We start from the raw sequence: 23795 nt of genomic DNA on the forward strand, positions 1-23795 counted from the left end.
GACAGTCTGCAAGAAGCCCCATCCTAATTTGGATGTTCTGAAAGCCCTCCTAATTAAGGAATGATGCCAAATTTCAAAGAGGGTGGCTCATGCCTACTCAAGACTGTACATTTTCTAAAAGGCGACCATTTTGTATATATTTTTATTATCTATTCCTATGACATTCAGTAATATTTATTCAAAATTATAGGTTAATAATTATCGCAATAAAAAAGTTATATACGATTTTAAATTTATCAGTATTTAAGGTCCACTCTGTGTATTTAACCTTGTTCTGCCAATGTATACCTATATATGGAGAGGCGTCTGCAGGACTTTCCTTGAAGGGACTCTATTTTTTAGAAGGAACATGAAAAATTCTAGAATTAAAATTTTAAGAAATTATTTTTTTTAAAGAAAATAAAACTTTAAACGACAAAGATTCCTCGATTGAGAGCTCCAGCCAACCTTACAGACGCCTCTAAGATGAATTATTAATAATAGTGAATGATTTCAAACTTTTTCGAATGATAAATTTGCCGGATTAAAAAATCAAAAAATCGAGGACCCTCTTAGATGTTTCCACCATCATGTACCTAGTTTTATATTGAATATACGTACAAAGGATATTATTTGTGAAATTTATATATATATATTTAACGAATATACTTATTTATATAAATAACTAGCAAAGGGTTAACCGACGTTGCTCAGCCCAAGGAGGAAGCGGAAAATCACATTGACAATGGTCAATGTTATTACAATATATTGCTTGTATATTACATAAAATATATCATTATTATTAATTTTTTTTTAAATATTGTGTTATAAACTTCAAATAATATACCAACATATATGCATGAAAAGATTTGTCTAAATAAAAGTTCCATCTTTCATTTTTGTCGAAAATTTGCCAAAACTAAAGACGTAGTAGCATTTATTGGCATTGTAAAAAGAAATACAAACGTAGCAAGATTTTATTGGTACAAGCAAAACCAAAAAGTTATGGATAATAATGTTGTCGAACAAATAACCCATGATAGCTGGTTCATTTTGAAAAAAATCAAAAAGTTATGTAATAAAATGTTCAGGAAAATAATAATATTACAGTGTAGTATTACGATTTTAACTATTAGGTCTAAAATGCATCGTTTTGTGGCATTTCTTAATAAAAAATTGAAAATTGACGTTTGATGAAAAAAAGAGAAAATTGAAAAAATTATTCAGAAAATGAAAGATATTTTAGATAAACATCGATTTTTATTTGTCAAATTTATATGCAAACGAATCTCCAAACAAATTTCTACAAACTTTATATTTTCGATGACTCCAATATTCTGTGAAAATCTTCTTCTTTTTTTTGCATCTAAAAAAACAACAACCCTATACTTTTCACAGATTTCTTTTTTTTTTGCCCATAACTTTTTTGATTTTGAATAAATTTAGATAATGTTGTAATTCATAGGCCACTTTTAGATTTATAACTCAACTCCTTATCCTTGAGCTCCAAAAACAACTTCCTTACATAACCCTCCCCCCTCCCCAAAATGGGAACCCCTTGTTAGCCTGACCAGGTTCAAAAATGGCACCCATGCAAATTAATTGGCAATGTAATCTTATTATACAGTAGAGTGGACTGGAAAAAGTTGAAGCACGTTTTACTAAATTAGTTGGAGATATATCATATTAGACGGACCAAAGTTTTACACAACAGACATACATATATATACTAATAGTTAAACGAGTTAAAATACATTTTTGATAAGAAAGTTTTTTGTAATCTTCATTTGAATGTGTAAATTTACCTGTCATCCTAGGGACAAGTAATCGAATTGACTTAAAGCTCTATTTGGCACATTTTATCGTTGCTTTAGGTTTTTTTTTCCCTATTTGAGTGGCTGATATTACTTAGATAAAAAAATGGTGGGGTGGGGAATATTCATTTTTGAAAGATTACTTTTAATATTATGGAACACCCTAATATATATACAGACTATATTGCGATGCTGATAATTTTTTGGGCCAAGCCTCCTTCCAAATGATGAAAGCTAGAAACGCCCCCGTTAAATAATATAGACTATTTTTAGTATATAGTAATTATTATATTTTTGAGCGATTTTTTTTTTTTTTGGCAAAAATAAGCCAAGAACGAGCGCTAAAATTTAGAAAAATGAGCACCCATAATATCAAAATTGAGCAATTTTTAATTAAAGAAAAATACAGTTTTATAAAGATAATTAAAAGTAAGTAGTGTTATTTTATATTTATCTTAATTTATTCATAAATTTTGCTATATTATATCAACAAATCAAGATTTCAGAAAGATTTTCTTCCATCATGATTGGTAGCTTGAAACATACTTAAAGACCATTCAACTTTTTGTAGTTGGAGCAAATTTGAAGGTGGTTTGACTTTCAGGAATCTTGTTAGTACGAGATTTCTTATCATCGTCACCACTGATAATACATCCAACCTTTTGCATTAATGGAAGATCTGGATTTGGCAATTAGATTCAAGATTGACTGGGATCATTCAACAGTCAATTTTGAGCCAAATTTCCCCTTCCGCTAATTAGCTATTGTGGAATCTGGCTCCCTCATCAATATTCGATCATGTAATCATAACCCTGATTGCATCATATATATAATTTTACCTTCAAAAAGAGAGCCTAATGAAGGAGGGTTTTTGCAGCTGGATTTTCTCTCAAAAAATATAATTAAGGAATCATCAAAAGCTATTGTGTACTCGAAGTAAAGCCCAAGCTTTCTATATTTATTTCATTCCAGACTGGAAAAATGAGTAATTTTCACACAGAAAAGGGTATAGCAAACAATTTATTGAGCGATTGAGCTAAGCAAATCCTAAGTCTAGTAATTATGTGAGCAAAGACTTGAGGCTTAACTTAGACTTAAAGCATAAGAACTACTCCAAATCTCTGGATCCAGGAATGTAAAATAATGTATATATATACTTGTTTAATTAACAAATTATATTTTTATTAATTTCTGCAAGAAGTTCTACTCACTCAGTGTAATATCGTCCGTTGTGATTAAACGTCATAATATATTTTTTTGCAGTTCGAAGACCCTTTTCCAAAAGAACACTTTAATAAATTTGTTTTATGATGATTCATATTGCAATACTATCTAATAATTATCTATTAGACTATTCTAATGAAAAACACTTCTTGATCATTATAAGGTCAGGGACAACCTCGGGATAAAGGAGTGTCAATCAGGACTCTACCAGATACATAGGATAACAGATTTGATATAAACGATTGATTAACTTTGCAATGTCTATTGAATCTCAATCATTGATTAACTTCTCCCCTTGTTTAAACGTTTTTTCTCATTCAAATTTGTCTGTTTAATTAATTATTATACAGTTGTGATGATTTTTATTCTAATAGCGGTTTGAGCCAACTGATGAAGGATCCTTATAGGTAAATGAATCAACTATTAATCAATCAGCATTAGCTAATAATTCAACATTTTATCTATTAAAATTAATGTAAAATGAATGGGAATCATAAACATAGTATGAATCGTCATCAAATATATTTATTATTTGTTTCGGCAGTGTTCGTTCCGGCAAAATGTAATTCGACAAAGCTGTAAACACTTCTGAATAAGTATGTGGAATTAAGATCAAGTGATGAGGGTAGCCAAAAGGTTTTGTGTCGAAAGTACTCAAAAATATCTTTGGACCATTGTTCATTTGCAGCGTGGACTAGGACCTCATTCTGCTGACATCTTATGTGGGTAACGAAATCTTTACACATAACGGGTGATCCGTTAAAATCTGAACACTTACTAATTCAATAATTAATTAAGGTTGAGTGATTTAAATTAATTCATATTATAATATATTAAAACACAAACAGTTAGTTACAAAACAAAATAAGGCTGAGCTCCCTAGCTTACTTACAAGTCGAGAAAATGATACTTGAACATGATCGACGAATTTCCATTCACAAGCATTTTGGCGTCTCCAGGACGCCCGTATATGCCATCAGCAAGTCCGAAACGTTGAAGAGGGTTTTGTCAAAAAGGCCAAACTGGACCCGGATGAGTAAAAGAAAATAGCCGTGGCCAATTCCCTCGAGTCCTATGCAAGAGATCTCGGGGTTTTACACCACTGTTCAGAGAGCTATCAAAAAGGTGGGTGGAAAGCGCCTTGTGAGAGTGAAGACGCTACTTTTTACCCCCGTAATGAAAAAAATCCATCTCCTTCCTTTTAATATTCTTTTAAGTTTTTTGGAACTCTTTTTTTAATACTTTTGGTCCCCTACAGCACTGATGCTAGTCCCCTCGACATGTCGAGGCAAATACCTGTAGTGTTCTTCATTCAAACGCCGAGGCCCTCAGTGCCATTTTCAGCTAACACTGGGACGCCATGAAAGAGGACTACATCAACAGCAGGTGCCAGGCCTTCCACTGCATGGAAGCCATCATTGCCTTTAAGGGTGGACTACATTAATGGTAAAAAGAACTCAGACACACATCTATTTATAGTATTATTTTGATTGAAATTATATTGTTAATTAATAAATTATATACTTTTGAAGTTTAAAATTCAAAATGTTAATTGTGCTCTAACTCTGAAAGACCCTGTATGTATTATGTGTCACAAGTATTGTTGTGTGCGTCTTCTTTAGAACTAGGGACTAAAGTCTCGCACAGTTCAGTCTCGTTCCTGTCCAGATCAGTTTTGTATCAAGCCTCAATTTTTGAATGAAACAAAGATGTTGTGTATTTTTCTTTCATCTCTTTTAGTTACTTTTCATAAGTTCACTTTTTTATGATTTAAAGCAGCTGACTCTTCGTATTATGAACTTAAAAAAGGTATTACATAAGGATTTAATATTTTATATTAATTAATATCAATCAAAGGCCTTCGTTTTGGATTCGTGCCATTTCATACTCCGTCAGTGTTAAGATAATTACCAATTCAATTTATATAATAATTATTCTTTCAATAATAAGTAACAATTGGCAACAAGAAAAATACAAAAGGCCATACGTTTTTTTGTTGTTGTTTTTTTCAAATTTTTCCTTTCCCTTACGTCAGTCGAGGATGAGATTGGATTAAAAATCTAGTCGAGTATACTTTTCCTAACAGCTTCGGTCCTTGATGATGTCACTCAACTTTAGGTCTTCTTTTTTTATTAGATAGGACCGCTTTTTAAACTGGACTGGACCGAATAAATAATGGCTGATAGAACACTAGTCGGAAAGGGTTGAAATCTCTCGCGTTAAGTATATAGGTATGTGGATATGGTATTGTTCATTGGGAGAAATACTTGTTCTTGACTCATGAACAAACAATATATGTAAAGTCTGACGTAATAATTTTATTAATAATAATTAATTAAATAATAAAACATCAGTTTTAGAGTACATTCAGATAGTTTACGGAAGAACAACTCCTGCAACATTTTTCTTTATATGATTGAATGGAGCAATATCTTAGTAGAGTCTCATCACTGCATAAAACAAATTCATCGCCGTGACAACTGATACTGCTTCTGGGACACGGCAATTTACAATCCTCTTTTACTATTGGCTTTATACCACAAGTAGTAAACCCCTTTTTTAGGGCAATAAAGGATTTTTTCTCTCTTCCCGAATATTCCGCACTCATCTGAAGTACACTGCCGCCATCCTTTTTCTAGCCAAGGCATCGGGCAAGGAACTCGATTGCAAAATCGTTTTCGAACTGGACGCTCCTTGCCTTTGCATAATTTGGGATCATGAAAAGTTGACATGTTATTCCGAGGTACACAAAATATCCGTCGAATCTGATGCCCTTCCATGCCACAACTTTGATTACAGTCTTCCCATGGAGTTGTAAACCATTGAAAGTGGCAACTAAAATTATTGCAAGATCGTCTCTTTATAGCTGGTCTGGATTTTCTGCATTGCGAATGGCGACGAATCCGCCGACCAGTTTTTTTATCTACACATCTAAATCAAATACATACTTGATTAATGATGAAAACAAATGGTATCTGGGGCTGAATGGCAAATATTACCTCATCAAGAGTTTTTGAGTTCCCCCACCACATTTTGAGGAACATTTAGACCATCCCGTGGAGGTCCATTCATATCGCCTTATCGTGAAAAGAGGATCATTCTCCTTGGACACAATATATTTCAAATTTACTTCATACTTGGTCATGGATGTTTGAATCAGTGGTCCCTCATTATATAGATATATAAATATTCCACTTTGAAGGGGACCCCTTGCACTGAGGGTCTCATTTCCATGCATTTTTTTGTATGTGAATTTAGTTCCATCAGAAATAAATGTAGTATAATTGTGCTCGAAGTTTTTTAACAGAAATCCGCTGTAAGAGTGAGATCGAACACCAATACTAACATCAACCTGGAAATTTATGTCTCAGTTAACAACTTACAACTACTCTTGTTTTTGGCTAAAAAGCCTGTATTTACATTTTTAGAAAGAGAATTTGACTGGAGCTCAATACTTCGAACACCTTTGGGTATGTTACAGACTTTCACAAAGTTATCCTTTGCCATACTTAGAACAAATTTCTTAGTTTTAACAATGCATTTGGTTCCATCACCTCCGCAAACACCACAAGCATCTTCTTTGACTGATGACCCCACAATTTTATCGCATCCTAGGATTAGACATTTTCCTTGAACACATATGTTAGATGGATCATCATAGCTACACAAGGTTCCATCAATCACGTTTTCCCCACTCTGATAGTATTCCGCATTTTGACGATTAAAGCAACTCAGCTTACATTTATATTCTCCATTTTCATGTTCGTATGGATGCCAACGGCTCTGAGAACGAGATGAATTGTTATCAATACTTCTAAAGAGCTCCTTGCATTGCTGTGCACGAAAATCAGAATGTTTGTCAAAACAAGGATCAATATTACATAAACGAAAATCCTCTCGAATTCCTGGACATGGCGCCCCTCCATAAGCTGGTCTAGGATTATCGCAAAGTCTTGTTCTGAACTGAACTCCTCCGTTGCATGAACGGGAACACTTTCTCCATGAACTCCAGTCACTCCAACTTCCATCCATTGTGTTATGCCTATAGGAAAAATATTTATTATTTTTTTGTCAATATAGGAAGGTAACAAAGTTGAATATGCGTGTGAGTCGATAACTAATTAATTAATTTTAGACAAAGGTATACAATATAAATATTATTTTTCAGTATAATTTTTTGAGATCCTTGTTTTCCATTTTCTAAAGCCTTTATTAAAGGTCTTTTCTTTTAGACTCGGTATGATCGGTATCTCTTGCAGAGACTAAAAGATTGGCAGTCATTTTTTACTTACTTTTGAGAACAAAAAGTCTATTATGACCAAGTTTGGATGGTCTATTGTTTGGATTTATTTATTTGCGCATCTCCTTCTATCATTTGAGTGCTGTGATGAAAAAATATCAAGGAAATCATTTTAAGGGAACAGACCTCAGACAACTACCGCTGTCCTTTTAGTCCCTAACATTCCACTTCCCGAGCCATCCACCCCTAAACCCTTTGGCCCCATCATTTGTTATAGTTAATTTTGAGAGAAGTACTACTAGTAAACGATAGATGGCCATAGCCATAGATCAACTTTAAGTTTGTAAGGAGCAATTGTTGAGCAATGCTACTTTTGAGTTCGAATCAGAAAGTAATTACACATAAGAAAACGCAAAAAGGATCAATAAATATTTTCATTTAAAGGTAAAGTCATTCAACTCCAGGGAAAATATATAAAAGAACTCGAACCCCTTAGGGCTGGGGGACCCCCTTTTATATTAGTTTCCTTGCAAGGAAATGTAATAGGCATGTATACTTAATTAAGTCATCAACAGCCGAGGTTTAGGGGAGCAATTAAGTTTGTGAGCTTTACCTTAATATTTGTGTAGCTCTCAGGATCGCCTACACTCTGACAGTTACAGTTGCTTTATTAGAGGCGAGCTTTCCCATACTCAAATAGATTAAAACATACTTAACTGTGGAAATGTTATTATTATTTTTTTTTTTTTGGGTTGAAAGTATTTTTCTCTAGTAAAAAACGTTTCATATGGTACAATAGGAAAGGAAAAAAATATTGCTCGTAATATGAATTGGATTGGAGGTTTTCCAGTTCCAAAATGAAATTATAATAAAGTTTAAATAAATTGCCGCGGGACAAGTGATGACGTCAAGAGAAGTCTGATATTTCACTAATACCTACGCGATTAAGTAAAATGTCTAATTACATTTGTATGGCTGTTAAAAGATTAAATATTTGGTTGTATGGTTCCTATTTATTTTAAGAGGGGGTAAAGTGCTTGTGCGTAGATGGTTCAGAGGGTAAATGGTACGTGGTGGAGTAAAATACTGGGAGGTAAAAGGTGATGGGATTCGACCAGAGATAAAATGAAGGAATAGGGTAGTCGTCCAGGGAGGGAATGAGCCTTTTAAGCCGTTTTAGGACCAAGATCTTTATAAATGCAATTTATGATAGTCATTTGAGATAAATTAATGCCATTTTAGATGTTTTACAACGATCCTTATTCATAATTATCTTTACCTACTGGATAAACTGGAATTTAGGATTTTGTTAGAGGATCCACCTCTTTGATCCTTTCCGAACCTTCGACACGATTCTCTTGATCTGGCTTATAGACAAGGTACAATCCTTATATCATTAATTAATGATGGAATTGATTGGAAAAGATGTACTTGGTCACAGAGGCAAGGCAGCAAAAATAAATATCATTTCAAAAAACCAAGAGGGTCAAGTGTTGATAGCTAAAAGAGCAGTTAAATTTGGATATCTCATCATTATTAAAAAGTGAAAACTTGTTCATTTTGCTTAAAAGTATAAATATATTTTAAAATTCGAACTCGCATATTAACAGAGATATTAGAACGCACGCATATTGAACTTTGTAGTACTAATATCTTGCTATCTTGTAGTTACCATAGACCGTCCTTGCTTTTTTTTCGAGTCGAAATGGATTCACAGTATCCATTAATGCACCACTTATCCTTGCCGCATTCTGTCCCATCCATGGGTGATCCTCTTTTAGTTTTACATAGATTTGGACTGTCTTTGTGACTACACCATAGGTGGATACACGGATCATTCAACTAAATTTATGATTTTTGTAATGGAATAGTATACATATTAAAATATGGTAGGGGGATTGTCAAATGACTGTGTTTTAGTTTTCGGTTCATTAATCTTTACTTTCAAAAATTATACAAAATGTATAGTATTGGTCGGCTCAAGAAGTCTAAAAGATCTAAAATTATATTTATAATAAGTAAAATCCATTAAATGATTAATTCAATTGTTAAACTATTAAATATTTGATTCATCGAGAATTTTTTTTTTTTTTTTTTTTTCATAGTTTTCATCTTTTAAACTCTGGCATCTATCCTTAAATAATTGACCACCTTTAGAAAATATTCTCTCAACAGCAGTAAAGGACAGCAGTCTATAAATCCGAAGGTAAAATTTATGCTTAATTAAATCTAATGGCAATTCTGCCAAATATTCAAATATCTTTGAATAAAAATTATTAGATTGATATAATTCTCATTGCATCATGCAAATATGAAGCACAAATATTGGTAGTTGTTCCCAAACAGTGTGCCTTGAGGCAAGTTCAAGTGTCCCCTACGATTTGTGATAACCATGCATTATTTGAAATAGCATATAATAACCTAAATTATTGGCTTAATTAAAATAGGTGTGTCAATAAATGTTTATTTGTCTTTTGGTGAACCATGGGCAGAAAAAGTTTGGGAACCACTGTTTTAGAGGGCATGCATTTACGAGGTTTCGAGGAATATCATCCAGTTCAGCCTGATAGTTAGCTTGAGCTTGTATAAAGGTTTCTCAAGTTTTTCAACTTATGCTTGCGTGAGATTTTGAGATCTTATTTCAATTTACTACATAAACATATACAAAAAAATTGTATTTCAGTTGGGGAAATTCGTTTACAAAAAAAGAAAGATTGATCTTCCAACGTAATCTCCACACACGAAGGAGCTGGCAGTATCTCTGAGGAAGCTGATATCTGAGTATTCTTAGAGTGACCAGCTAGATGAGAGACAAAGTTGACAACCGAAGACGCCAGGGAGCCAGAGATACACCATAGAGTTGTTTTTTTTAATTTTATCTAGATACATAACTTCAACCATCTTTTTTTTGCAATCTTTAAAGTTATTCTTTAACACACAAATTTTTTGATGTTAGATTAAGAAACAGAAAAAATATTACAAATTTATGTAAATAAGCGAAAATTTGAGCGATTTTATCGCCGTTCTAAATAGCGAGCTCTCGCTTGTTATTCAAAACAATGAGCACACTCTTGCTCAAGAATTTTGAGTGGCGCTCACTAATGCTTTCCTTAAATGTTATGGTTATCAACTGCATAATTATCATCAAATTTTAAAATATTAAAGGAAAAAATCAACCAAATTAGAGTTCCTCAAACTCAAAAATAACAATTAGGTAGAAGTTCCTTTATAATAAATAATATAGTTTTAGGAGCTTTCATGATTTTCTTCTAATTTAAATGAAATTACCCAGGAAATCATTTACTGGGTATTTGACCCAACAAAATGGTAAAATTTTAATTTGAACTTTCATAATTTCATTTCTTTCCAAATTATTTTTTCGTAGGAGGATTTAATAACAAGGATCTGTAATGCTGACAAACAAACATGAAACATTAGAAAAGTTAACTCAGTTTCTGGGGAGGGCTGTCTTAGGTCACGCGTTTGATTTGAAAGAAAAATTGAAAAGGACATTTGAGAAAAATGAGATTTTTAAATGCTAAAAAATAACATTTAAGAAAAATGATCTTATTTTTCTCTCTAAAAATGGAGTTGCACTTATTAAGTATAAGTAAACATTATTGTATCACATTTACTCGAACTAACCTAGGAATCTTCTTTTAAGTCCATACTCGTTTAAAAAATTTCCTTCTCTAGGAACGACCGGGCGCAAATCTACGCAGATTGAGTTCAATTAATAAATTCACCAGAGCGCATTGTTCATTGATCTACGTCGTTCCGTATTTTTTATCGAATATGGACTTAAAAGAAGATTCCTAGGTTAGTTCGAGTAAATGTGATACAATAATGTTTACTTATACTTAATAAGTGCAACTCCATTTTTAGAGAGAAAAATAAGATCATTTTTCTTAAATGTTGAATCCTAGTGACGCAAGATTTTTTTTGAGGGGAGTAGAGCTGTCACTAGGGTTTTTATTTGCAAAAGGGTGTTGGGCTATTTCGGCAGAATCTTGTTAAATAAATTTTCAATGACAAAAAGCTCATTTTAAGCCCTACCAAAAAATTACAACTTAAAAATGTTTAAAAAAAAGTTTTATAAAAAGGAAAGTTATTTGTCAAATTTTATAAAAAAATTCTGTCGAAATAGCCCAACACCCTTTTGCAAATAAAAATCCTAGTGACAGCTCTACTCCCCTCAAAAAAATCCTGCGTCACCAGTATATAATTTGTCCCTCCATTTGCAAATACATTCAAGCGCCGGTGATTCATATTCAGATTGGGACTTGGTCCTTGTTTCTGGGAACAAACCTTCAAACGCAAAAACACATCCCTTTGACCCCACCCAACTATTACCTACCTCAAAGCTCATACAAAATATGAAACCATTTCCAAATTCCATTCTACATTGATCGTCCAGACTATAGGTGAACTCAATAACATCTCCGATAAAAGTAGAGTTCTTATAATCATGAGGATAATTAAACATACATTTCCACGATGATGATTTATAGTGATACTCTCCAGCAGAACAAGGTGACCAATGGAAATAACTAAAGGTCGCTCCCACGGTATTGGCCATTATACTTCCTTCGTCTACTTCATCATTGCAATTATTACTTGCTCCAGGATCTCCATCATGTGACAAACCAAGAAGATGACCAAGTTCGTGTGCAATTATGAAAGCACTTGATAGACCTAGAATAATATGAACAAACGTTGAATTGTGACACAGCATTTTTTTTAAAATAAATCTTAACAATATTTGAACAACATTCCTCTTATTTGTCTCACTGAATTATTTCTCAAAATATTCAGAAATATGTCTATTTTGCTCTGGTTCAATATTATTCGAATAGTCTATATTTGCTATAAAATGACTCCTGCTAATAAGAATAATCTAAAATTGTTATTGGCATGTAGCAGGGGTTGGCTATAAATCCAAATTACAAAAAAAAAATCTTCATTTTTTTTTCATAAAGAAATTAAATTTTTCGTGAACAGCTGTAAAATTTTAAAATATTTTTCCGAATAGTTTAATTCATTCTGAATAGCTGAATTTTTTAATTTTTTTCCAAAGAAAAAAAAGTCCCTCTTGGATCGAAAACGAAGTGATTCCTGCCTTTGTCTTTGTTTGATACGGAGTGAGACTTGCGTTTATGTTCTTCATCTGCAGATAACTTAATGTAACTTTATGACAGCTAAACTGCTCTCCAATTAAAATTAAATGAAAATTGACAGGTTAACTATTTGATAATTTTGGGATTTCCTTTTTAACATACTAAAAATGGATAACTTTATGATATACATAAGTGTTTTACAGGGTATGTGGAAAATTGCCCCTCACCACCAAGGGCTGTTTACGACTGGGATATAATTTACATATATTACATATACATAATAATGATAATTTTCTTTTTGAAAAAGATCATTTAAAATATAAAAAGAGCTATCCTTATTTAATAAAAAAACACCTCATTAAATGAAGTATGGAGCCAACTAATCAAAATAGTTCATAAAAAGGTTTGTCCTTTTCTTTAAAAACAAAACAAAAAACACGCCATTTAAAATTTTTATAAAAAAGACTTCCTTAAATCATATATTATTTTAAAAAACGGTATAAAAAAAATGTCTTTTCTATAAAAAAAACTAGTGCTAGACACAAATATTTGGGCAAAATTTCAGGGGTTATTTTCGTCATGTTTCATCATATTTCGTCCCATCTTCGTAACATTTAATATATATTTTTATTTCGTCAATAATAGAAAATATTGTTCAGATGAAAAAAAAATTCAAATATTACATTTCTTGAGACAAAAATTTCAAATATTAAACTTATTGGTAAAAAAATATCCCACAGCTATTCACAAAAAATTAAATTTTTGGAAAAAAAATTTCAAATATTAAATTTATTCGGGAAAAAAAAATCTATAACTATTCACAAAATATATATATATATGATTGTATGGGTATACCTTCATCTTTGTTTAAGGAGCAACTGCGAGAAGGATCACATACTCCCCCTACAGGTGCATACCCTGATGGTCCTCCTATGTTTAATTTTGTGATCCATAACGCTATATCATGTCGACGATGTTCTGAGGTATTATGCCAGAGTTTATAGTTCCATTTATTAACATTTTCAAGTGATTTTTTGGAGCGGCCTTCCACTATAGGACAGTCCTCTGGCTTTTCATAGAAAATCAATCTCAAAATCACAAACTTGAGATTAGCAGAAAGAGTTTGATCTCCATAAATGGCACTCACAATGTTCATCAAAGTTAGAACATATCTTGTTACAGTTTCCTTACCATGAAAATCGATAACACTGTAATCTGCAGCCACAACTGTTTCTAACCATTTAGGCTCGTCTCTTTTTACTCGAAAATATTCACAGTAGGGTCCATTGCAGACAACCTCGCTTGGAACTTTTTTATACTTTGCATCCTTTTTTCTCTTTCTCGTAGTCTTCCAAAATTTGTCCAGGTAATATCCGCTGTCAGACTCCTCACTTCTTTTTACTCGGTGACCATGGCCATCATGAGATGGAGTAAGATAATACATATGCCCGTGAATAGTGACCACTCCTCGAATTGTGGCCCCATCACAGTCTTCCAGAGCAGCTCTCTCAAAAGAACTTTCTAAAGACACATAAAAGCAGTTCTTTGGTGGTAATGTACTGTTCGAGACGAATCCCTCAATTTGCAATTGATCCAAAATCAAATGGTCATTCCTTCTTATCCGATATTCTTGTAACAAAGTGCCATTGGATAAATGGAGTCGCATAAGGGATTCGTTGTCTTTCTGGTTTGTGGCTGAACTTCGTTTTTGGCGAGTACTTGCTATGATCCTTGGAAAAACAAGGATCCCATGAGTTTGATCATCGGGGTTCTTCCTTTGCTGTTTACAATGACATGAACCGGCACTGATAAAGACACATATGAATAAAATTAGAATGTTCATTTTCGACTGACAATTGATACGATGTTTATTTTTTTAGTTGTCTCGCCAATTATTCAATTAAGTATCAACTACTAACACACGCTCATTCTCAGACTATTAAGTGTATAATATATTTTGTCTTAATCGAGACATAATGCTCATTACATTATGAGCATTGTAGAAAAGATGCATACATTATCCCTAGAGTTGAGTAATTTGCTATAAAAAAGAGACAGAGGATAAGGCAATAGCTAGATATATCGTATACATGAATTAAGACCCTTGTTTGGGGTTGGGGGAACGAATTACTTATATAAAGAGGAGAGCTTTCTACGTTAACATAGCGCTTGTGCTGGGAAAATATTATAATTATGGTAAAATTCATTTATATTTATTTTATTATGCATTTTCACAAGAATTTACACCAAAGATAGGTAATAATGCATACTTCAGAGGGATAAGTTAACAACGCGAACATCTATTAAAAGAGTTGAAATATATGTAAGGAAAGAAAGAGTGCGAGGTGAAGACTGGAGTGAGTGGTTTGGTACTAATGAATTAAGACACTTGTTAATATCAGCTGCCTTTTATATGAATTTGGGAGGAGAAAATGAATTACTGATATAAAAAGGAGAACCTTCTACATTTAAAAATAGCATTAATACAGGGAAGATATTTTAATTATATTTAATTTCATATAAATATATATTTCATAATGCATTTGAAAAACAATTTAACCAAAGATAGGCGAGAATGCATACTTCAGAGGAAGAAGTAAAACTCTGCGGCGACTCATTAAATAATGTACAAAAAGGAAGAAAGAGCACACGCACCAACGGTTCCTATATTAATTTTTAAAGGTAGTTTTTCCATGAAACGCTGCTTAACTTGTAGTTTAATAGAAATACAAGAGATTGAAAATTCGGGCATGATGGTCTAACCTTTTATTTCTATTAACCTTGCTTAACTCTAATTATCAATGGTATCAGGCGCGCGGGAGGACGAGCATAGTTAGAGTTGTAAATTGTACTCATTTTGGGCATGAAAATTGCTCAAAAATCCTAAATCTACTCATTTATGTATCCTATATGAGATGTATAGCATTTGAAGAATACTTATTTATTATAGTGCCATTTTAAATTAAATTAAAATATACAATCGCGTAAATCTTTTTTTTGAAAAAATATTCCAAATAGTCTTTGGCCAAAATATCCGTTCTACAACAATGTTTTCGGCCAATAGTCCGCCCAGGACATACCTACAGTTAAGGAGTTCTCCTAACACTGAACCAAATACATAAGGACCCATACAACACTAGTCACAGCCCTAACAACCTTCCCGGTCTACCTTACATGCAATGCTAAGGAAACCTTACAGTTAAAGCAGGAAAAATATAAAAACGCCATCTCACCTTCAGTATTTAATCCTTCACACAAAGCACTTTATATATATATTTTGTTAGTTTGAAGGAGATTTTTATTTCATAAAATAATTATATCAATAATTGATTAAACACTATTATGCAATTAACGTGAGCGCCTTTATTTTATCTCGTAACCTTTCATACAAAAAGAAACAGGGAAAAGGCCACAAAACAATTGGCAGAAATGAGCCAATTCTCCCTAACTTTGGATTTGTTATTCTATAATCATTATTGAGAATATTTCACAGTTTAATAAGGGTTAATTCAACCAATCAACGTTCAAAACACTGATGTGGGAGAAAGAAGCGGAAAGATCGACACCTGAAAACGAAATAGTGTGTAAATTTGTGAGTTAGTAGTGAGGACACGTCGTGCATGATAGTTTGAAATGGTTCAGTGGCAACTCACATTTCTATTTGGATGTGTGATTGTTGTCCTTGCAAATCCTAAATCGACTATTGGGAGGGTGCATATCGATCGAAATATACAACTACGCGGCGAGGATACAAATATGGATATAAACTGTTGGATTAAAATGAAAGAACCGAATGTATCCTATAGCTGGATATTGTCTCCTCCAATGCTAGACTCTGGTAAGAAAAATATTGGTCTGACTGTTTATTAATGTTGGATTTGAAACTCAAAAATAGTTCGATTTTACTAAAGTAGACAATTTATAAAAATTACTCGAACTTGCACGAAATTGTATTTGAAAAACTCCACTAAACTTAAGCCCCAATGATTAAAACTTGAAATATTATTATGTATTCGCAGAACATTAGTCCGCTCAATAAACTTGAGCGCGCTCCCACTCAATTAGCTGCGCTCATTTTTTAGTCTTATAGGTGCATGTGAATTCGACTGTTCTTTATTATTAATATTAATATAATAATAATCCAAATGATTAGTTTAATTAAAGAAGGTGTGTAAAAAAAATTGGTGTGCCTTGGGGCACAAAAAGCTTGGAAGGCACAGTCTTAGGGAACATGTTTTCACGAGGTTTCGTATAAAATCATCCAGATAAGCTGATAATTAGCTTGAGCTTGTATAAAAGTTTCTCATGTTTTGAGCAAACGTTTGCATGAGATTTTGAGATCTTAAATCAATTTACTACACAAAAATATAAAAAAATCGTATTTCAGTTGGGAAAATTCGTTTACAAAAAAAAATAAGATTTACCTTCCAACGGTATCTCTACACAAGAAGGACCAGGCAGTGTGTATGGGAGAACATATATCTGAGTGTTCTTAAAGTTGCCAGCTACATGAGAGAAATTTTTTAAATTTAGTTTTTAATATTTATTAAGAAATGTAATAAAATAAGCTGGTTAGGTTGCGTTGAATATAGATTACAATAATATTCCGTAGAAAAAATTGAATTGCCTATAAGTTTATTTCTAACTATATAACTAATAATTTAGACGTAAGGGGATTTAAATAAGGTTATAGATCCTGTTATTCAAAATAATTGATTAGTGTTCAACCTCTGTGAATAGTTATAACTCATCAGGTCTTCAATTTTTCGCGTTGTACGGCTTAAATAACAATAATAAATGTGGGTTTCAGCCTGCGTGCAAAAATGCTGTTGCATAGTGTTAGAAAAAGACAAACGGTTCACGTGTGTGTTTTCTCTTCTTTTTAGTTCATTATTAAATAAGTCGCGGGTGTGTTAACTTATCCCTCGAAAAGAAGAATTTTTGCTTATTTTTGGTGTAAATTGATTGAAAAATGTATCACGACATAAATATATTTGAATTTAAACATAATTATAAATACTAATTTAAATCTAGAAGGTTCTTCTCTCAATAGAAGTAATTTTATTTTCTCCTTCAAAATCATATAACAGACAGCTGATATTAACAAGGGCCTTAATTCAGTAATACAATTTACCTCACTCCCGCCTTCCCCTGGCGCTCTTACACAAATTACATCTCTTGTCATAAGGAAACGATTTCTGAAAATTTCATTTATAATTCGCTAAGGAAGAGTCAACAAGTTACAAAAAGTTGGGGGTCACTGTCAAATAATTTCAAATAGTCGGAGTCAGAGTTGAATAATTCACATAAGTCGAGTCGAATTCGTTATAATTCCTCCAAATCCTCACAACCCTGTTTATAACTTGAATCCAACACTACAATGTTAATCAATTATTATTTATTTAAAAAAATAATAATGAATAAAAGTTCAAGAAACCTTACAAATTTCATGTAATATTTATTATAGTAATATATTTGGATATAATCCTGAGTCGTCCAAGTTTTGAATGAATTTTACTTATAACTATGTATAAATCATAATGGGAACTCTTTTGGTTTCCTTTATAGCGTGAATATATTATTTTTGTATACAAATTGAATAAGAAACGGCGCGTAACTAGTATGTTAATCCCTTTCATTCATTTTAATATAGAGTGTTATAGCTTTTTGGATATCGAACATCTTAGAAGGGTCCTTAATAGGGATTGGACGATTCCTAAAAAAATCCTGATGCCGATTTCGATGCAATTGTTGTAAAAATTCCCGATTCCAATTCCTTAATATTTTAAATAATAGTTTAAAAATACAAATTGCTATCAGAGACGTCCACAGTATATATGTATATATATATATCTTATTTTTTTTTTTTTTTGGGGGCTTGTTTCTTTAAAAAACCGAAAATCACATTTTTAGGAAACAGTCTTCAAATATACAATTTGATATTTAATTTTTTTTCAAAAATCCACAACTATTTACAAAAATAAAAATTTTTGGAAACAAATTTCAAAAACTCCTGCCTACTCTCAATAAATAAAACAATTTGGAAACAAATTTCAAAAACTCCTGCCTATTCTCAATAAATAAAAATTTTAGAGAAAAACTTCAAAAACACATAGATGTTCTCAAAGAAATAAATTTTTTGGGACAAATAATTCAAAAATTAAATTTCTATTATATAATTATTTTTTTTACATTTCAAATATATAACTTTCTATTGAAAAACAAAAATTCCTTAAATTGTGGGGAGGGGGGTTGTTTTTTCATAACTTAGAAAAGTAATAAATACTTAAATACCAGTAATTAATCAGAATCGGAATCGCAAATTAACCTTTATTTTCCTAATGGGGATCTCTATTCTGATCCCAGAAAAAACAGTCGATTCTCCGATTCCGATTAATCGTCCCAGCACAAGTCCTTAATAACCAAATTATATAATCATACACATTGTAATAGTTTGGGGAAAAATAAATTTCGTATTTCTTGCCCCTTTTTTTTAACTAAGTATACTACAAACTATTTTTTTTTTTGACAGTATTGCGCTTGGCCAGTTCAGTTGTGAATTATGGTGCATCGAGTAGAGGTTACAAATGTAGAAATTCGCCATATTTTATTACCAATAAGGGAAAAACACGTCAAAAAGGGATCTAGAAAATTTTCAATGTATACGTACCGATATTCTTTGGGTTCGTATTGCGTAAAAGTGGTTCTAGCGATTTCGTTTGATGTAGTGGAGGTGAATGGCACCAGGCAATGGCAGGTCTTACGGTGAAAATATCGAGATAGATTATTATCTTAGAATTCGTAGAATCGCCTGGGAGCTGTTATCGATCATAGAATCGTTTTGAACTATTTGCAGAAGGCTGGATAAAAAAAGAAACTCGAATAGAATATGAATCGTGTTTTATCAAGACAACATCAAGATGGAAACATCTTTGATGACGTGCCAGAAGCTTCAGGAGCCCGGCTGGGAAGTTCAAATGCAACCACCCAACAGTCCGGATCTTGTACCAAGTGACTACAACCTGTTCCTATATATGGCCAATGTGCTTGTGGTACAAATTGGGTCTCAATAGAGACCTGTGAAAATTGATTGTCCGAGTTTTTTGCTAATAGGAAAAGGGCATTATGAAGTTGGATTCTCGTTGGCAACAAGTTATCGAACAGAGCGGAAATACTTGACTTAAATCGGATGATTGTAGCACTTCTTTGATAAGCATTGAAATAAAGAGAAAAATACGAAATTACTTTTTCCTCAATCTAATATTCTATTGTCAACTGTTGATTTTTCTGTTTCTTTTACTCTTATTATCAGTATTCTGAACGTTGATTCATTGAAAACGAAAGAGCTTTTCTTAAGCAGTGAATAATTCTGAAAAAATATGGAATTATATTTCCATAGTTGGAAGAATAGGATAACTACCAACTGATTATGGGCCTTTTTTCCATTTATTTTCGGAGGAAAAGTTACGTGACTCCAATGACAATCACATCTTGATAATTAGTGTCAGAGACGACTTCGAAATACAGGAGGGTCAATCGGGACTTGACCAGGTACATAGGAGCTGCAACACACTTGATCCAAACGCTTGATTAATTCGCATTGTCCTCTGTGTCTCAATATTTATTGATTCATTCCCTGTCCCTTAAGAAAAACTGTATCGTTTTAATTAATTTTTTCATTGAGTGGATGTCATTATTTTTGTTCCAGAGATTCTAATAGCAGTTCGAACCAATTCACTGTTACATAAATTATTAATTAATTAAGACTTCATCATCGCAATTCGTGGCAAAATAATTAAACACTTGACAGAGTGCACAGAAAGGCATATCACATTAACTTCATATAATATAATGATATGTAAGGTTGCGAGATATTATGTTTAAACTCTAGTTCCATCGAAACTAGATCAAGACAAATAGTTTTGAATATAATAACAGTTTTGTTAACCACAGTGGAAGCCGAGAGAGATGCTACGATCAAGGAGTACCTGAAGGGCAAATCTCGACCAGCCATCTTGAGAAACCTGAAGAGGCTAGAAGTCAACCCCATGCTCATCAAGAGAACCATTATGAAGTACTACAAGAAAGAATCTATCAAGAACAGATCCAGGCAAGGATGGAAAGAAATCCTAGAAGGAACCTCAATAAGATTGCCAAGGATTTCAACATGGGTACAATAACAATGAGATACCTTATTTGAGATGACCTTGGGATGTATGCCTACAAATTGAAGATGCGACATCACCTGTCAAGCAAGCTTTTAACCCCCAAACAAATCTGATTCTGGCCAAAAAAGTTGAGTTGGGTGACAACGGAGTGAATAAAGTGCAGAAACCACAGTCTGTGATGGTTTGGGTTACCGTGACTGAGATAGGGAAGTCCCCATTGGTGTTTGTACCAGCCAGGGTGAAGATCAACACCAAGGAGTACATCAGCGCCATCCTGGAGGAAGGTCTTGTTCCCTGGGCCCAACAGGATATCCAGAATGAGTCATATACTTTCTAACAGGATGGTGCTCCCTCCCACACATCCAGAGAGACGCAGCGGGGGTGTGAGCCCAATTTGAGTGGCTTCTGGGACAAGACAATCTGGCCCCCTCTAGCCCCTACCTAAACGTCATGGATTACTCCATGTAGTCCATTATTGAGAAAATAACCTGTTTGACCACCAGCAAGAATTTGGACAACCTGAAGGTCAAACTGGTGGCTGCCTGGCACTTCATCTCCATGAAAATAGTGCGTGTAGCATGCAAGTCCTTTCCTGAGAGACTTCAGCCTGTGGGAAAGGCAATGGGGAACCATTTCGAATGAAAGTGATGTCACATGTTTTTGGAACTTGTTTCCACCTATGTCCATAAATATATGCAAATTAAGTAATTAGTTATATCATTAGTACTTTGATAAACATTCAACATAGTTTATGTGGCCCTTGTATACTTTAAATAAACATGAATCATCATCATATATATTTATTATTTTTTCCGCACAAAGTGGTCATTATTATATATATCTACTCGTATATAAATTTTGAAAAATCCATAGCTTTTGGCAAAAAAATCAATTTTTTGCCAAAAAATATCGAAAACTAAATTTCAAATATAAAATTTTTTGAAGAAAAACAAATTCAAAAATTTTATTTGAAAATTAAATTTTTTCTAATTTTTTTTCAAAAATTAAATTTTTTCGAGCTATTCACAAAAAATAATTTTTTTCTTCAAAAATTACAGCTATTCACAAAAAATTAAATTTTTTGGAAAAATTACTGCTTCCAGCATACCCTGTGCTGGTGCCCCTGCATATTAATATTTGTATGAACTCAAATTTAGCATCTTCTTTCTATATCCATTTTGGTTCTAGGTAATTTTACCTCAATCTATAAGGCTTGAACAATCCTTGATGTAAGTGGAGATTTCAATATATATATTTTCATGGCCTTTGGATGAAGAAATAGACTGCATATTAACGCCAATGCAGGGATGTCTACAGGACTATATTTGGCGGGAGGGGAGTTTGTTTTCACCGCCCTCCTTTTAACGAATTACCTTTTTCTAAAGGAAAAAAGTCCTTAAAAAATTGATCCTTTAATGACCTTTTTTCCATCTTATTTTTTTTTTTCATTGATCAATTACGGACCCCCCTGCAATGATTGTTCGCAATATACCGTAGTATTAGTAATTCGGTGATCCATTTCAAATGCTTTGAAACCTACAACGTTTAGAATAATTTTGACTGTCTAGCTGTTTACCTTTTTGTTTTTAATTTATCAAAGCTGGAATACATGGGCAAAAATTCCAGTATAACTAAGAAGAAGTAATATTCAATTTATTATTATACAAAGAAAAAAAAGTATCAAGGCGAAAACGTTGCAAGGCAAAAACAGTAAAAAGCGAAAATGTGAAAAGCAAAAACGTCTCAAGACAAAAGTTTTACAAGGCGGAAACGTTCAAGGCAAAACTATTCAAGGCGAATCCTCTTAGAACCAAATATAACTCGGCAAATATGTTACGTGGCCAAATTACCAGCCTCTATTAATAACCAGCCTCTTTTGGATAATGATACCTAACGCATTCTATGCTGCACAACTACGATATTATATACCAGAATCACCGGATATATTTCCAAGTGCAGGGACAAATTATATAATTTTTACTTCATAGTCACGCAACCTTACAATTTTATTATTAAACTATTACACTGATTCTAAAAAAGTGTGTATCCCATATGTTGCGTATGTAATAAGGATCATAGGATCTTCTCTACTTCTTTCTACCTTTTCTTATTAATTATATTATATTATCATGTTCATCAAAACTTATAGAAATACAAGGTCATACCATAACGCGTGCACGACTGATGTTTAACTTCCCCCACACTTTTAACCTTGACGTCATAGTGTATAAGGGGTTGTGTGTTTTGTCAAAATCTGTTTTTCTTGCCCAGAAGTCGGTAAGATACATTAAATTGAAAATTCTAGCAATAGTAACGTCATATACTTTGAGTGGTTGCGTGTTTTGTCATACATAACCTGTCACCTTTCACATTGTAGAGTAGTATTTATTATATATCAATCTAATATACGTCATGTGTTCCTTATAAATGATACATAGTCTTATTTTCTCCACGTTACTCCTTGGTCGTCCTCGATTCCCTATTACTTAGAATGTGTCTTAACACGCTTTGTCAAGACACGACACCATAAGACCTTAAGTCTAATTAATCCGCCAACTAATATGTTGTCTCTCTAATGTTTTTAGAAGTAACAATTTAGCATCCTGTAATATTACAAGTTGTCCGTAAAATATAGAAACTTTTTTTATTGTATTATGAGAACTGGAATTATTAGCTTCCGTATGGAATTCTAGCCATATGGAATAATCACGCATACAGCTTAGCTTGTTTTTCTGTATTTCTCCTCTTGGCGGAATTGAGTAAAAATGACCTTGGCTCTTTTTTTTTTTTTTCCTTATTTTCAACCAATCACTACTTTTATATTTCCCTCATACGAGAATAAAAATTATGTGGGTTTATACCAGGTCACAAGAATTCCATGACTTGAGCTACACAAGTCAACAAAAAAATGTTGTTGTTCTTTTCAAATGTAATTATGAAATATTTCTGCCTCAAAATTGAAATGAAATCAATATTTTTGCTGAACTAGTCATTTTAAAAACAATTTCTCTTCTGTAATTGAAAGGCCAATATTATGGATACACCAATTGATAGGCAATTAATCGCTCACTTTATCTATTAATCGGCAAATGCTTCCAATTGAATGATTTTTGTGGTACAGCTACTACTCTTTTAAGACCATTGCTTTAAAGATAATATATTAACATTATAAAAAACACTGTTCAGATTTCCAATTACAAAATTAAAAAACCTAACACTCCCAAAAATACTGATAATTTACAACTCAAAGGGC

At 32.7% G+C, this 23795-nt stretch overlaps 1 protein-coding gene across 1 annotated transcript; it reads right to left on the bottom strand.

Annotated features, from left to right (window-relative positions):
- Nucleotides 1–5315: 5315 nt before the first annotated feature.
- Nucleotides 5316–14256, bottom strand: LOC121120358 (A disintegrin and metalloproteinase with thrombospondin motifs 3). Its single transcript, XM_040715203.2, has 6 exons — nucleotides 13230–14256; nucleotides 11615–11952; nucleotides 8930–9099; nucleotides 6438–7059; nucleotides 6017–6369; nucleotides 5316–5948 (listed from the first exon to the last, which is right to left on the bottom strand). Exons 1-6 carry the CDS (start codon nucleotides 14215–14217, stop codon nucleotides 5525–5527), a joined length of 2895 nt encoding a protein of 964 aa, XP_040571137.1. The 5' UTR covers nucleotides 14218–14256; the 3' UTR covers nucleotides 5316–5524.
- Nucleotides 14257–23795: the final 9539 nt, after the last annotated feature.

Source organism: Lepeophtheirus salmonis, chromosome 6, assembly GCF_016086655.4.
Source record: "Lepeophtheirus salmonis chromosome 6, UVic_Lsal_1.4, whole genome shotgun sequence".
In the NCBI taxonomy this organism is placed as follows: Eukaryota; Metazoa; Arthropoda; class Copepoda; order Siphonostomatoida; family Caligidae; genus Lepeophtheirus; species Lepeophtheirus salmonis.